Source organism: Lithobates pipiens, unplaced genomic scaffold, assembly GCF_037356315.1.
Source record: "Lithobates pipiens isolate NorthernLeopardFrog02 unplaced genomic scaffold, aLitPip1_a1.2 Scaffold_22, whole genome shotgun sequence".
Taxonomy (NCBI): domain Eukaryota; kingdom Metazoa; phylum Chordata; class Amphibia; order Anura; family Ranidae; genus Lithobates; species Lithobates pipiens.
The window spans coordinates 319670056-319685340 of record NW_027507784.1 but is presented as its reverse complement, the minus strand read 5'-3'; the positions used below and the strand labels follow the sequence as shown (position 1 = coordinate 319685340).

The window sequence follows — 15285 nt, the reverse complement described above, 5'->3', positions numbered from 1 at the left end:
GCCCATCAGGGCCTGGGCTCTTACCAGGCTTAAGGTTCTTGATGGTGTTCAATAGCTCCTCCGAGGAAATTGGTCTCTCTAGAGTCTCCGCATCCTCCGGGGAGAGTGTGGGGAGGCCACTATGCCGCAAATAGTCCTGAATAATTTGATTCCTGTTTCCCCCTAACTCCCCAGGTTTGTGTTGGTGAGGGATATCATAAAGTTTTGAATAGAAATGGTGGAAACTCTCCGCTATCTTGACCGTTCTATTCGTTAACTGGCCGTCTACGGCTTTAATCGCCAGGATGGTGTTAGCTTAGGAGGCCTCCTTTAACGCCCTAGCCAGGAATTTCCCTCCCTTGTCTCCGTGTTCGTAATAAATTTTATGTTTAAGGAAGAGAGCACGTTTACTTTTTGCTTCCAAAATATCTCTGAGCTCGTGGCGTGTCGCCAAAAGTTCTTGCGCTTTTTGAGAGTCCAGGGATTGTTTATGTTGGGCCTCCAGACCCGCAATTTTGGCTGATAAGGTCTTAATCCGTTTTTCCGCTTCCCTCTTGCGGATGGCCCTTGCTCTGATGAGCTCCCTCATCACGCACTTGTGCACCTCCCAGATTGTAAGGGGGGAGAGACCATCAGAGCTGTTTTCAGAAAAATAGTAGCGTAAAGCATTAGTTAATTTGGGTAACAGTTCAATGTCCGTTAACAGGGAAGAATTCAATCGCCACATGCATGGCCTAGGCCGGCGATCCGCACGGTCAATAGAGAGGGAAGTAGGTGCATGGTCAGAGAGTGTTTGGATTCCAATGTGTGCCTCACGTAACACCAACAAATCTTTTTGCGTGATAAATATTTAATCAATGCGTGCATATTTATTGTGGGGGGCTGAATAGCAAGTAAAGTCTTTACCTGACGGGTTTAGAGTGCGCCACGAATCTACCAGTGTCATAGAGTGCAGAAGACTTTTGATACGTTTCAGGGTGCTGTAGGTCACACTGGATTTACCTGTAGACGTATCCTGAGAGGGGCTAAGTGGTATATTAAAGTCCCCTCCAAGCAAGACACATCCCTCGGCAAAGCTTTTGAGTTCTTCGATAAGGTGTCTACAAAAAGTTATGTGAGCCCTATTTGGGAAATATACGTTAGCTAAAGTTAACGGGATCGTTCCCCAGATCCCCTTCAAGAACAGATACCTGCCCTCAGGATCCACTAGCTGCTGGGTGACCTCGAAGCCCGCCGCTTTATGTAGCAAGATCGTGACCCCCTTAGTCTTGGCCATGGGGTTCGTGGCATGATATGCCTTGGGGAAATTTTTGTGTCTCAGGTTCGGAATTTTGGTGGATTGGAAATGTGTTTCCTGTAGAAATACAAACAGGGGTTTTACCTTATTAAATTCTCTAAGTAAGGAGGAGCGCTTCTCAGGAGTATTCAGTCCGCGGACGTTGTGGGAGACCAAAGTGGGTCCGTGGCCCAGCATTGAATAAGCCATAGCTCAGACAGTCCTCCGGCTCCAAACAGACTTGCAACCTATAAGAAAGAGAGACAAGAAGGGGGAAAAATGAGGAAAAAAAAGATCAAAGGAGAGAGGGAGGGGGAAGGGGAAAAATGTGGGGAAGGGGAGTATAGCCCGTAGGATCGGACCGTATAACGGGGAAGAGAAATCAAGAAGCTGTCTGCAGTAAGCAAAACTGCAAGCTTTTTAATAGTATGTGAGCAGTATCCGTGTCGCAACAGCGGCACGGTTCTGCCCACCTGTGGGGTAGGTGGGAGGAACTCCGAGCAGAGGATGCTAAGGCACTTCTGAACTATGAGCAATCTGCTATGTGCACTGAAATATCTAAACTAAGTTCCATACAGGAGAGCTGTAATCAGAAGGGCCCGCGGTTCAACAACATTCCCATAAGGAAGCACGTGTAGTTCCTTGGCAGTATAAAAAGGACATAACTAAACAAAACACAGGCGTTGCATATAACAGTTAACAGAGAGGAAACACATCAGCAAACACAGCAGCAAAAATAATTGTAGAAAATCCAGCGGCACCAGGAGGGGATAACCAGGACGTGGGAAGGAAAACAAAAAGGGAGGGTACAGTGGCACCATATTAACCTGTTTCCAAAATAAAAACTCGGAGCAGTGAGGGTGGTGCTCCAAGGTGAACTATAGAAGCAAGAGCTACTGTTGCCCCAGCGGACCCCTGGGCCCAGCTCCACCCAGAACATGGCCTAAGATATAGTCCAGGGGTAGAGAAGGTCCCAGTCTAAGTCTCAACAGATAGCTATCCTCCCGGCCCATCTTTGTAGAGGCACGGCCACCCTGGGTGAGAAAAGGAAAGAAACCAAGAAGAAACAAACAAAACAAACAGGGGGAGGTATTAGAGTAGCATTGGATAGTATCGTTATCCCAGTGAGAGAATAGGGCAGCAGGAACAAAAACAAAACAAAATCCTTACGCCCACAGTATGGGCAAGCATGACCTGTCCTTCCAAGTCACGCAGCTCCTTCAGGTGCAATCACGGTGTCTTGGAGGCCGGACTGAGAGGGATGAGCGGCTCGGGCCTAGGATTCCAGGCTTTCCCATTTTGCTCCTCTTAGGCGGTGGTTTGGCCGGAGACGAATGGGGTGTGCCCACAGGGCTACGATCCATTGGAGGGATCTTGAACTCGGCATACCAGTCCGGTAGATCCGTGTGTGGGATGTTTAGGGCAGCGCAAAAATCTGAAAGCTCATCTGGCATCCTCAGAACAAATTGTCTCCCATCCAAAGTAGCTTGCAAAGCAAAGGGGAAGCGCCACTTGTAGACAATCCCTTTGCCTCTGAGTGCATCCAGAAGAGGGCGCATTGCCCGCCTGTTGCGTAAAGTGATAGGAGACAAGTCCTGAAATAGGGAGATCTCACTGTCCTTAAAGAAAACATGGTCATTTTTCCGTGCTTGGTTCAAAATCTCCTCCTTTAATGGAAAGCTTTGAAGACAGCATACGATATCCCTGGGTGGTGCTGAGTCCATAGGCTTCGCTCTCAGAGTCCTGTGCGTTCGCACCAAGTCTATGGGGGTATCAGCTGGATTCTCTAGGAAATTGTTAAAAATCGATCTCAGGGCAGAAGGGATTTGTTCAGGGCCCACTGACTCCGGGACTCCCCGCACCCTGATGTTGCTCCTTCTACCTCTGTTATCGAGGTCTTCTAAATGGCGATTGATTTCAATCAAGTGGGCAGAGTGAGAAGCAGCAGTGGCTTCCAGCCTGTCTATAGCTCTGTCCCTCCTGCCCTCCGCTCTCTCCATGGCGGTCATCTTTTCAGTCAGTGATAGCAAATCAACCTTCAAATCAGTAATCGCTGAGAAGAGGGTATTTTTAATGTCTGTGGCTATGGAGGTCATGTCTCCCAATGTGAGGGGGTGATTGGGGTGTCCCGGTCCGCTTACCGTGTCCTCCGCCACTGACTGTGAGCCGTCACTGAGTTCTTCCTTCTCTCCTCATGCCAGCGCCATTTTAGGCGGCATGTTGCGGCCTGAGCGGGTCTGAGTAGCAAAGATGTCCTGGATGCTGCGGGTGCGTGAGGGAGCTGAGGGTCGGCACGATCGTGTCCCCGTGTTGTGGCGCCCCGATTTGCTCATTGTCAGACGTCAAACTGCCAAGGGAAAGGCTAAAGGATTGCGGGTCTCCCGGAGCTCTGCGTTCAGGCAGCCATTATCCGCGCGCGCCAAGCCACGCCCCCGGGAGATATATTTGATCCCCACATTCATCCACAAAGAATGATTCCTTAGCCCCTGTACACACGGTCGGACATTCTGCCAACCAAATCCGTCGGATTTTGTCCGAAACTGTTGCATACACACAGTCGGACCAAGTTGTCGGAAAATCCGATCATTCAGAACGTGATGACGTTATTTAGTTACGATGGGACTACGTTCAGGCTAGTAGCCAATAGCTTTGGTCTAGGAATTTGATCTGAGCATGCGTGGCACTTGGTCCGATCAAAATTCTCTACACATGATCAGAGTATGTCCGATGGAACCAGTTGGTCGGAAAATATTTCCAACATGTTGGAAAATTGGGTCCGACGGATATTCCGACAGAATCAGTCCGATGCATACCACACAGTCGGATTATCCGACAACACGGTCCGATAGGACACATTCCGACGGATTCTCCGACCGTGTGTACAAGGGCTTAGTTTTGCCAGTTCCACATAAAAGTGATTATGCCAAATAGGTGTAAAAAGCAAACAAAAAAAAAACTGCCAAACCTAGTCTTTGCTTTACAGCGGTCCAAAGTTTTGTTAATCCTCGGACCTTAATTCAATAGAAAATGTGTGGGGTGACATCAAAAATGCTGTTTCTGAGGTAAAACCAAGAAATGCAGAGGAATTGTGGAATGTAGTACAATCGCCCTGCGCTGGAATACCTGTTCACAGAAGTTGACTGACTCCATGCAACACAGATGTGAAGCAGTTCTCAGAAACAGCGCTGATACAACTAAATATTAGTTCAGTGATTCAGAGGAAAGGTAAATCTTCAAACATTTTTCAGTTTATACAGTAAATGTTTGATCTTGTATAGAAAAATGCAGACACTGCTATTTTTTTTTGTAAAAGCCTAATGCCGCGTACACACGATCGGAATTCCGGCCAGAAAAAGACAGATGAGAGCTTTTCTTCGGAAAATGCGACCGTGTGTATGCTTCATCGGAATTTAGCTGTCCGAATTTCCGCCAGCCAAAAATTGATAGTATGTTCTCAATTTTCCCGACGGAAAAAATTTCTATCGGTAATTCCGATCGTGTGTATGCAATTCCGACATGCCAAAAATCACGCATGCTCAGATTCAACTACGAGACAGAAGCTATTGGCTACTGGCTTTTGAACTTCCTTTTTTCTAGTCACGTTGTACGTGTTGTACGTCACTGCGTTATAAATGATCGGAATTTGATGTGACCGTGTGTAGGCAAGACAGCTTGAGCCGAATTCCATCGGGAAAACCATCAGAGCTTTTTCCGACTAGAATTCCGATCGTGTGTACGCGGCATAATATTCCTTTTTTCTTTACCTTCTGTAAAGTAATAACACATTTGAAAAATTTTTCGTGTTTTGATTTGGAATAGACTGTGCATTGTTCCTAATGCCTTTGCGCGTATGGAAATAAAAGCTATTATAAGGATTTCAAGCTTTACTAACTTTTTTAAAAACGCTGCTATTATTTTGAACACAGCTGTAATTACCACAATGTAACAGCTCCACGTCAGAATGCCAGTTCCACACTTGGGTTTCGGGTTCCCTTCCACTTACCTCAAAGGCCGCACAAGCTCAACAAACCAATATTTCAGTCACCAGACAGTTTCTCATAGCTGTGAACTACTCTCCTCCACCTCACTGACTGGTTCTGACTCTTTACTGCTCCATTTTCAGACCTCCTCTGTAGGCAGGTTAACGCTTTTGGAACCAAAGTCCCTGTACTCGGGATTGGGGGCTCCTTCCCACCGAAAGTCTCTATGAGCCTTTGAATTAAGGATCACATATAAGGACTTACCATTACCAATCCTGGGCAAACTGCAAATCAGTTTACCCCTTTCCAGGGGCGGACTGACAACTTATGGGGCCCCCCGGCAATAAGAGATTATGGGGCCCCCAGGCTTACAGATGGCCGCCACGTGGCAGCCATTTTTTTTTGAGGAGGGGCACCAAGCTCGGCTACATGCAGGGTGGCAGGAGACCTAGAGCTGGTGACCCAGTAAAGGCACCACGAGCCTCTCATGGGCAGTGCCATCTTAACATCATGGGCCCCTGGGCAAAATACTGCACTGGGACCCCTACCAGGGAGATGATGATCTGTGGCATGCATAGTGAACCATGGCGAACAATGGGCATGGTCAATGGGAGAGTCTTAACCCCTTCAGCCCTGGAAGTATTTACCCCCTCCCTGACCAGAGCACTTTTTGCGATTCGGCACTGCGTCGTTTTAGCTGACAATTGCACAGTCGTGCGAGGTTGTACCCAAACAAAATTGATGTCCTTTTGTTCCCACAAATAGAGCTTTCTTTTGTGGGATTTTTAGTTTTTGCGCTAAAAACGAAAAAAGGCAGACACTTTTTTTTAAAGAGCAATATTTTTTACTTTATACTATAAAAAAAAAAGAAAGATAGATAGATAGAGAGATGGATAGATATACACACACACACATACATAATTTTTTTTTTTCCAGAGTTTAGGCCAATATGTATTCTACATATTTTTGTTAAAAAATAAAATCACAATAAACGTATATTGATTGGTTTGCGCAAAAGTTATAGCGTCTACAAAATAGGGGATAGATTTATGGCATTTTTATTATAATTTTTTTTCTTGATCATACATCACGGGACACAGGAGCTTCATTACATAGTGGGTTATATAGGCACCTCTGGTGATTGGACACTGGTTGACCCCAATTAAGGAGAATTCCTCCCCTATATAACCCCTCCCATCTGGGAGGCACCTCAGTTTTTTCGCCAGTGTCTATGGTGATGGTCACGTAAAACTTTAGCTCTATGAAGGTCCCTGCGAGGGCCTAAGGGCTACAATAAACCGGATCCATGCCTCGGGCCGATATTTGACTCCCAAGATGGTATGGTACCCGGGCCTCGTCAGCCGAAGAAGCGAGGTTTTGCCTGTAAGTCCTCTCCATTGGAAGACTGGGCTCTGGGAAAACCAGACTTGGTGTACTGTTTATACAGAGCGCACGAAAGTTTCTGGCAGAGCTTTCTACATGGCCCAGGTAGGAGGTTCTTCCGAGAAGGAACCCCAGATATACCTGAAGGTTGGCTAACAATACCCGCCGTGATGGGTGAAGGCTGGAATTTGTCTGGTTCAGCAATTCCTGCGGCGGGGAGAGGTAAGGGAAGTTATCCTGTATATTTAATTATATGAATGGATTTCTTCATTGTGAGTAGTTGTATGTCTTACCTGGTTTCCACCACTAGAGGGAGTAAGAGCAGCCTGATGCATACTTACATGCCTTTTCAATACACATGCTCAGTGAAAGCCTGATTCTCCAGCTAACTCACGTCTCCATTGCAGTCCCTGCCACAAATAAGGTAAACACTTCAGGGGTCCCACGCAGCTCCGTTTTTGGGTTCTCCTTCCCCCCCTGGATTCCGCGGTCCTCGTGCACGCGCGCTCCCGGCCTAATGGAGAGGGGGGGTGTGGTTGCGAGCCGTGCGCGTCAGTGTGCATGGCGCTGTACTGCGCAGGCGCCAGGCGGCAGTTTTAAAAGCCCAGAGCGTCAGGGGGCTGTAATTGGAGACACAGGAGCTGTGGGCAGTAAGCATCCGTGGGGATTGGATCCAGGCAAACCTTAGACACCTACTCAGCATCAGGTTGTGCAATTTAAGCATATATATTATTGTGAGACTTTAAGCACAACAGTGATTGCACTTGTACTAGTACCTCTGCTTTGTAGCCTAGTACTATGTCTCCTCGTAAGAGGGTTTCAGGGGGAGGTAATAAGGGCACTGGTAAATCACCGCCTAGGTCCAGGGGTTCCAAAAGTGCCTGTAAATTACCATCCCCCCCCCCTGCAAGACTGGAGCCAGCCTCTCAAGATGAGTCAGTGCCCCTGTCGGGTTTTGCAGCCTCTCCTAATGTCGCAGCCCCGGTTTATGTCACTGAGGACTCCCTTAGGGCTACATTGGAGGGTTTTGAAGGGAGAATCATGAATTTTATTTCTGCTTCCCTAAAAGATAGCAGGAAAAGGGGTAGATCCCCTCCCTCTGCTGATATCCCTCTCTCAGATGATTCTTCTGAAAATGAGGAGGGATCCCTATCTTTGGATAGGGATCATGAGCAGTCGGATGAGTCAGAGGAAGAGGAGATAGTCCCCTCCTCCCAGGCGCTCAGAAAACAGGTGCAGTATTATACTGAATTGGTGCGTACCACATTCAGAATGCCTGCTGCTGAAGTCGCTACATCCTCTGTCTCTTCCCTGGGAGTCAGGAAAGCCCCACAGACTGCCTATTCCTTCCCAATTCATCCTTTAATGGATAAATTGATGTATGAGGATTGGGGACATCCCGATAAACTGTTTGCTCCTCCTAAAAGGTTTTCTATGCATTATCCTGTGGAGGAAAGTTTCACCAAGAAGTGGGGGGTCCCATCTGTCGATGCGGCTGTTTCTTGTGTGAATAAGAACCTAACTTGTCCTTTGGATAATGCTCAGGTATTCAAGGATCCAACTGATAAAAAGCTGGAAACCTTATTAAAAGCCTCCTTTTCCATGGCTGGCACTGTGGTGCAACCTACAGTCGCAGCCGTGGGGTTGTGTCAGTTCCTCAAGGAACAGGTTAAACAGATGCTTGGGCTCCTTCCCAGTGAGGAAGTAGAAAATTATACAGAATTGCCTCACATTCTGTGTTTCATAATTGATGCGATTTTGGATTCCGTCCAACCAGCATTACGTTTGTCTTTCATGTTGGTTCACATGCGAAGGGCCCTATGGCTAAAGAATTGGGCAGCTGAGCTGTCATGCAAGAAGCATTTGACTGGGTTCCCGTTTAAAGGGGAGCGTTTGTTTGGAGAAGAACTAGATAAGTTCGTCCAAAATATTTCAGGAGGAAAATCTACTCTCCTTCCAGTCAAAAAGAGCAAGCGTCCTTCATTCAGGCGTGCTCTCTCTCCCGAAGCATCAAGCTCTAAACAGTGGCGACGGCCTTCTCAGTCCTCCTCTACTAGAAAGGCTCAAGGCCAAGCCCAGGGACAGAAAAAGACTTGGGGGCGAAAGCCTCCAAGCAGAGCCCAAAAACTTCCTTGTGAAGGGGCGCCCCCGCTCGGCATAGTGGGGGGAAGGCTCCTGCAGTTTGCAGGCGCCTGGCGGGAAGAGATCCAGGACAAGTGGGTGATCTCTTCAGTATCTCTGGGCTACAAGCTAGAGTTTCAGGAGATTCCACCTTCTCTTTTCGTAAGGTCAAGGATCCCCAGGGATCCAGTAAAGCAAAAACCGCTATTTCTGGCCTTAGATCAGTTACTATCCCAGGGTGTGATAGTAGAAGTGAACCCGAAAGATCAGGGTTCGGGGTTTTACTCAAATCTCTTCACCGTTCCAAAACCAAATGGAAGTGTCAGACCTATCTTGGATCTGAAAGACCTGAACCGGTTTTTACACATCCGGTCCTTCCGAATGCAGTCAATCCGCACTGTGGTCTCCTCCCTGCAAGGAGGAGAATTCATGGCATCAATAGATATCAAGGATGCATATCTCCATGTGCCAATTTTTCCCGCACACCAAAAATTCCTAAGGTACGCGGTAGAGTGGCGCCATTTTCAATTTGTGGCCTTGCCGTTCGGGCTTGCTACAGCCCCTCGAGTCTTCACAAAGATTCTAGACCCTCTCTTAGCAATCTTAAGAGCTCAGGGCATAGCCGTCATGGCTTATCTAGACGACTTGCTTCTCATGGGGAAAACTGCAGCGTTCCTAAGTTGCAGCGTCACCAAAACGCTAGAACACCTAGAACGCCTAGGTTGGATTATAAACCTAGAAAAGTCGTCCCTACAACCGACTACCAGGTTGGAATACCTAGGTATGATCATCGACACCGCTCAGGGCAGGGTATCTGGGGATCTGGTGCGCCTGATTCTGGGCAGAAGATCTTCCTCCATTCGGTTGTGCATGAGACTGTTAGGGAAGATGGTCGCCTCCTTCGAGGCCGTCCCATTCGCCCAGTTCCATTCAAGGCCTTTACAAGGATGCATCCTTGCGGCTTGGAACAGGAAGCCCCAATCTCTGGATCTTCCTATGCGTCTATCCCCAGGGACACGCAAGAGTCTTGTCTGGTGGTTACAAACCAAGAATTTGCTGAAGGGCAAAACCTTTCTTCCTCTCTCATGGAAGATTATCACAACAGATGCCAGCCTGACAGGCTGGGGAGCTGTATTGGAGGAAACATGCTCGCAGGGGAAATGGTCTGTGACCGAGAATCTACTGCCCATAAATATCTTAGAGATCCGGGCAGTTTACATGGCACTCATAGAGTGGTCTTACAGACTGCGAGGTTTCCCAGTTCGGGTTCAGTCCGATAATGCCACCGCAGTGGCTTATATCAATCACCAGGGCGGTACCAGAAGTCTGGTGGCCCAAAAAGAGGTGAATCGCATACTTGTCTGGGCAGAAAAGCATGTTCCGTGTCTTTCTGCAGTCTTCATCCCAGGAGTGGAGAATTGGCAGGCGGATTTTCTCAGCCGCCAGCAGTTGTGCCCAGGAGAATGGGCTCTGCACCCCGACGTGTTTCAGAACATATGTCACAAGTGGGGTACTCCAGACGTAGATCTGTTTGCTTCCAGGTTCAACAGGAAGCTGGACAAGTTTGTTTCAAGGACAAGAGATGCACTTGCTCAGGGGTCAGATGCTCTGACAGTTCCCTGGGATCAGTACAATCTGATCTATGCCTTCCCCCCGAGCCCGCTTCTGTTGCGGTTCCTGGGAAGGGTCAAGAGGGAGACAAAGTCGGTCCTTTTGGTGGCCTCGGCCTGGCCCAGGCGACCATGGTATGCAGAAATCATGAAGTTGGCAGTAGGCAGGCCATGGACCCTCCCTCTCCGGCCAGATCTGCTCTCACAGGGTCCAATCTACCATCCTGCTTTACGCAGTCTGAATTTGACGGTCTGGCTGCTGAGACCCACATTCTGAGAGACCGTGGCCTTTCAGGGGCCAGTCCTTTCTACTCTGGTCAATGCCAGAAAGCCGGCCTCCAGACTTGTTTATTACAAGATCTGGAGGACATATGTTTCCTGGTGTGAACTCAGGAAATGGCATCCTAGAAAGTATGTCATTAACAGAATCTTGGCCTTTCTCCAGTCAGGCCTGGAAATGAATTTGGCCATAAGCACTATCAAAGTGCAGATTTCGGCCCTGTCGGTATTTTTTCAAAAACCGCTTGCATCACATTCCCTAGTACGGGCTTTTATCCAGGGGGCTATGCGGACAAAACCGCCAGTTAAACCTCCGGTATGCCCATGGGATCTGAATTTGGTTCTCTCTGCCTTACAGGGGCAACCATTTGAACCTTTACACCTGGCTTCTTTAGCTCTCCTGACTAAAAAGCTGGTCTTCTTAGTAGCCATATCTACGGCTAGAAGAGTATCAGAGTTGGCAGCTCTTTCCAGTAAGGAGCCGTATTTAATTATCCATAAGGACCGGGTGGTCATGCGTCCCAACAGGTCCTTTCTGCCTAAGGTGGTTTCGGGTTTCCATTTGAATCAGGATGTAATCCTACCATCCTTTTTTCCGGACCCTCAATCCACAGAAGAAGAATCTTTGCACACTTTAGATGTGGTTAGAGCAATCAGTATTTATCTTCAAGCAACTACTCAGATAAGGAAAACTGATTGTTTATTTATTCTGCCGGAAGGCCCTAGAAAGGGCCAGGCGGCGTCAAAATCCACTCTCTCAAGATGGATCAGGCAAGTTATCTCTCAGGCCTATGGTTTAAAGGGGAAGATTCCTCCTTTTCGGGTGAAAGCGCACTCTACTAGGGCTGTTAGTGCTTCTTGGGCAGTGCATCGCCAGGCCTCCCTGGCTCAGATCTGTAAGGCTGCGACTTGGTCATCAGTCCACACATTCACCAGATTCTATCAGGTGGATGTCAGAGGGCAAGAGGATATCGCCTTCGGGCGCAGTGTACTGCAGGCTGCAGTTTAGGTCCTCCGGTCCCTGGCGGCCTATATTTATGATCTGTGTCTCCCTCCCCTCAATCTGAGCATTGCTATGGGACATCCCACTATGTAATGAAGCTCCTGTGTCCCGTGATGTATGATCAAGAAAATGGTATTTTTATATACAGCTTACCTGTAAAATCCTTTTCTTGAGAGTACATCACGGGACACAGGGCTCCCGCCCCTCTTGGGTTTTACGTGGTTTCTTATTGCTTTGCTACAAAACTGAGGTGCCTCCCAGATGGGAGGGGTTATATAGGGGAGGAATTCTCCTTAATTGGGGTCAACCAGTGTCCAATCACCAGAGGTGCCTATATAACCCACTATGTAATGAAGCTCCTGTGTCCCGTGATGTACTCTCAAGAAAAGGATTTTACAGGTAAGCTGTATATAAAAATCCCATTTTTTTTTACTAGTAATGACGGCGGGACTGCGACATTATGGCAGACAGATTGGACACTTTTGACATGCCCTACGGCAGAGCCCCCAGAGTGCCACCTTCCATGAATATCCCCTTACACACACACACACACACACACACACACCTTTGCACCTTGGTGCTTGGTGAGGTAGGCAGCTGGCGGGCAAGGCCTTTAAAAAAAAATAAAGCCACATGTTGCAGGCTCTGAACTGCACATGTGTTGTCGTAGAGCCAGCGGAATAGTGAACTGCAGTGGTTGGCCTCAGATCGGGCAGTGGGGCATATGAATAAAAGCTGTGCACCATGTTATCACTGCACAGGTGTGCACCCAGACCTGCCTTGCTGCCTGATCCGATGTTGCGCTCAGCAGTGCACCAATCAGATGGCTCCGAATGGCAACAAGGGCATTTTTCACGGGCACAGGATTGTTGGATCAAATTCTGTTGAGCGGCAGTGAGCACACATGGATCATACAGTATACACACACGCATGCACAGTACACACAGATGCACAGTATATACACAAACACATGCATGCACAGTATACATACACGCATGCACAGTAACACACAGACACAGTATACTTACAGACACACACACACATACGCCTGCACAGTATACACACACACGCACACAGTATAGACACAGACACATGCCTGCACAGTATATACACACACACACACACACACACACACACACACACACACACACACACACACACACACTAGTGCACAGTATATATATATATATATATATATATATATATATATACATACACACACACACACACACGGTATATATAGACACACAGTAGATACACACACACACACACACACACACACAGTAGTGCACAGTATAGACACAGACACATGCCTGCACAGTATATATACACACACACAGTATATACATGTGCACAGAGTATACACACATGCATGCACAGTATATATATATATATATATATATATATATATATATATATATATATATATATACACACACATGCATGCACAGTACACATACAGTATACATGTACACACACCAGCACTTTTCACCCAAAAAAGTCTGATGGAACACACTGCTGCCTCCATCTCCTGGCATGCTGGGACTTGTAGTACCCCAGCAGCTCACAGACACAGGAATAGTAATGCATGTGAGGGGACTGTGCCTGTGTACTGGTAGGAAGGTAATGAGTAGGGAGGTGTAGCACAGATGGGGGGGGGGGGGAGACATTCAGCACATCCTCCAGAAGCAGTTCACTTCTCCTCAGACAAATGATCTAACTGCTTCAGAGACAGGAAGAGCCCTGCTTGAGCAAACACAGCCTCCCCCCCTCCCCCTTGCTGACAAGGGTAAACCACTCATAATAATACATTCAGCTCAGTTAGCTTACCTTCTATCAGGCTGCAGGCTGTCCCCTCCTTCTTCTTCTTCTCTCCTCCAGTCCAGCTGTCGGCATCTCCTGCTCATATCTCAAATAAGCCGCGCTGAAGAAGGAGGCGGATACACTGTTTTCCCATTGGCTGAGGAGGCAGTGGAGAGGCGGGGCAACTACAATCTCAGGATTTTTACATTAAAAGTATGTCGGTAAGGGACATTTCAGGGACAGAAGTAAAAAAACACAGATTTTTTACATACTGTCCCTGGTTTTTATTATGGCTGACAACCCTGATGGGGCCCCCTAGTGGCCGGGCCCTCGGTCCGTGACCGAGTGACCGAATGGTCAGTCCGCCCCTGCCCCTTTCCTACCAGAGTCCCTCACCCCTGAAACTGCACTCAAGTCATTGCCCTCAAGGGACCATAACTCAAATGCTACATGTATCATCTGTCCAGAACCCATATCTGGTGCTCTGTACATAAAAAATATTTTTACATTTTGCCCTTACATACACTTAAAAAAGACCATGCAAATTATATTATCCAGTGTATATATAACATGGTAGGTTTCTCTTGTCTCCACCAGTTGTGAAATATTTTCGTCATCATGAGACTGGATGGCACTCTTGGGAGAAGACACTCGAGGCTATAAACATGGAAAAAGATATCTATGTGTCTTATAAAAGACATGGGTTTCCGTTAGAGAGCTTTGTCTTCTACTACTTCATGGAGGACATGTACACAAGCCGCCAGATTGACAGACAAGGTGGAGGAAAGGACACAATATTTGTCATTACCATGGGACAGCACTTCCGACAATTCCCTCTGAAACTTTTTATTAGACGGGCACTGAACATCCGCAGAGCGGTGGAACGCCTCTTCCTTCGGAGCCCAGAAACCAAGGTTATTATCAAAACTGAAAACACCAGAGAAAGAAATGCTCCACTAGAAAGAATTGGTGATTTTCATGGTTATACTCAGTACCTGGTGCTTAAAGAGGTTTTCCAAGGGGTCAATGTGGGTTTTGTGGATGCCTGGGACATGACGGTGGCATCTGCCACAGAATCTGTTCATCCTCCAGGGTATACGTTTGAGGGTATTATGAGCCTGACATTCAGTTTTGCTTGTTCCTGAATGGTTTAACGAGAAGAAACTGAGAGCCATCACACATTTTGTTAGAAATAAAGAGAATGGGATACATGTCCGCTGATGTATTGACATTGTTACATTTGTCATAAACAAAATCTGATTTTATTTAGCCACTTTGTGCCCAAGCTTTGTGCCCAAGCAAATTCTGACGATTCTTACATATATGTAAAATTTTCTTTTTGATAGAAAATTACTTAGAACCCCCAAACATTATATATTTTCTGAAACAAAGGCCCTGGAGAATAAAATGGTGGTTGTTGAAATTCTTTATGTCACACTATATTTGCACAGCCATTTATCAAATGCAAATTTTCAGGAAAAAATACACTTGACTAACTTTTTTAGTGCACACAAACACAATATAATACCTACTTTTTGTTAAAATATAAAAGTGTAGCACTACCCCCGTAAAGGTCACTGGTGAATGTGGTTCTTCTCCCACCCTGCACAACCAGGCACATGTATTTCCAGACACATCGAGTCAATACTCAGGCCTTGCACTTTGTTTTTTTTTGTTTTATTAAGGGAATAGAATGTGGATTGGAATAAGGTACATATGGGATGCCCACTTGATTGAAGAAACTTGGTAGGGGCTGTTGACCTTTATATCCCAAGGAAAGAATGTCCACAATAGAATTGTTGCACTTTACTGATGGAATTAAAGGAATGGCATAATAGTCACATCACGTTG

The 15285-nt window shown here is 46.9% G+C and overlaps 1 protein-coding gene across 2 annotated transcripts in view; it reads left to right on the top strand.

Moving 5' to 3' along the window:
* Positions 1-14860, top strand: part of LOC143924941 (NXPE family member 4-like) — a 77037-nt gene extending 62177 nt beyond the window's left edge. For both annotated transcript variants that reach the window (XM_077449477.1, XM_077449476.1), the window contains one exon: positions 14032-14860. In XM_077449477.1, the coding sequence (XP_077305603.1) occupies positions 14032-14579 (548 nt within the window). In that variant the 3' untranslated portion in view covers positions 14580-14860. The remainder of the gene's footprint in view (positions 1-14031) is intronic.
* Positions 14861-15285: the final 425 nt, after the last annotated feature.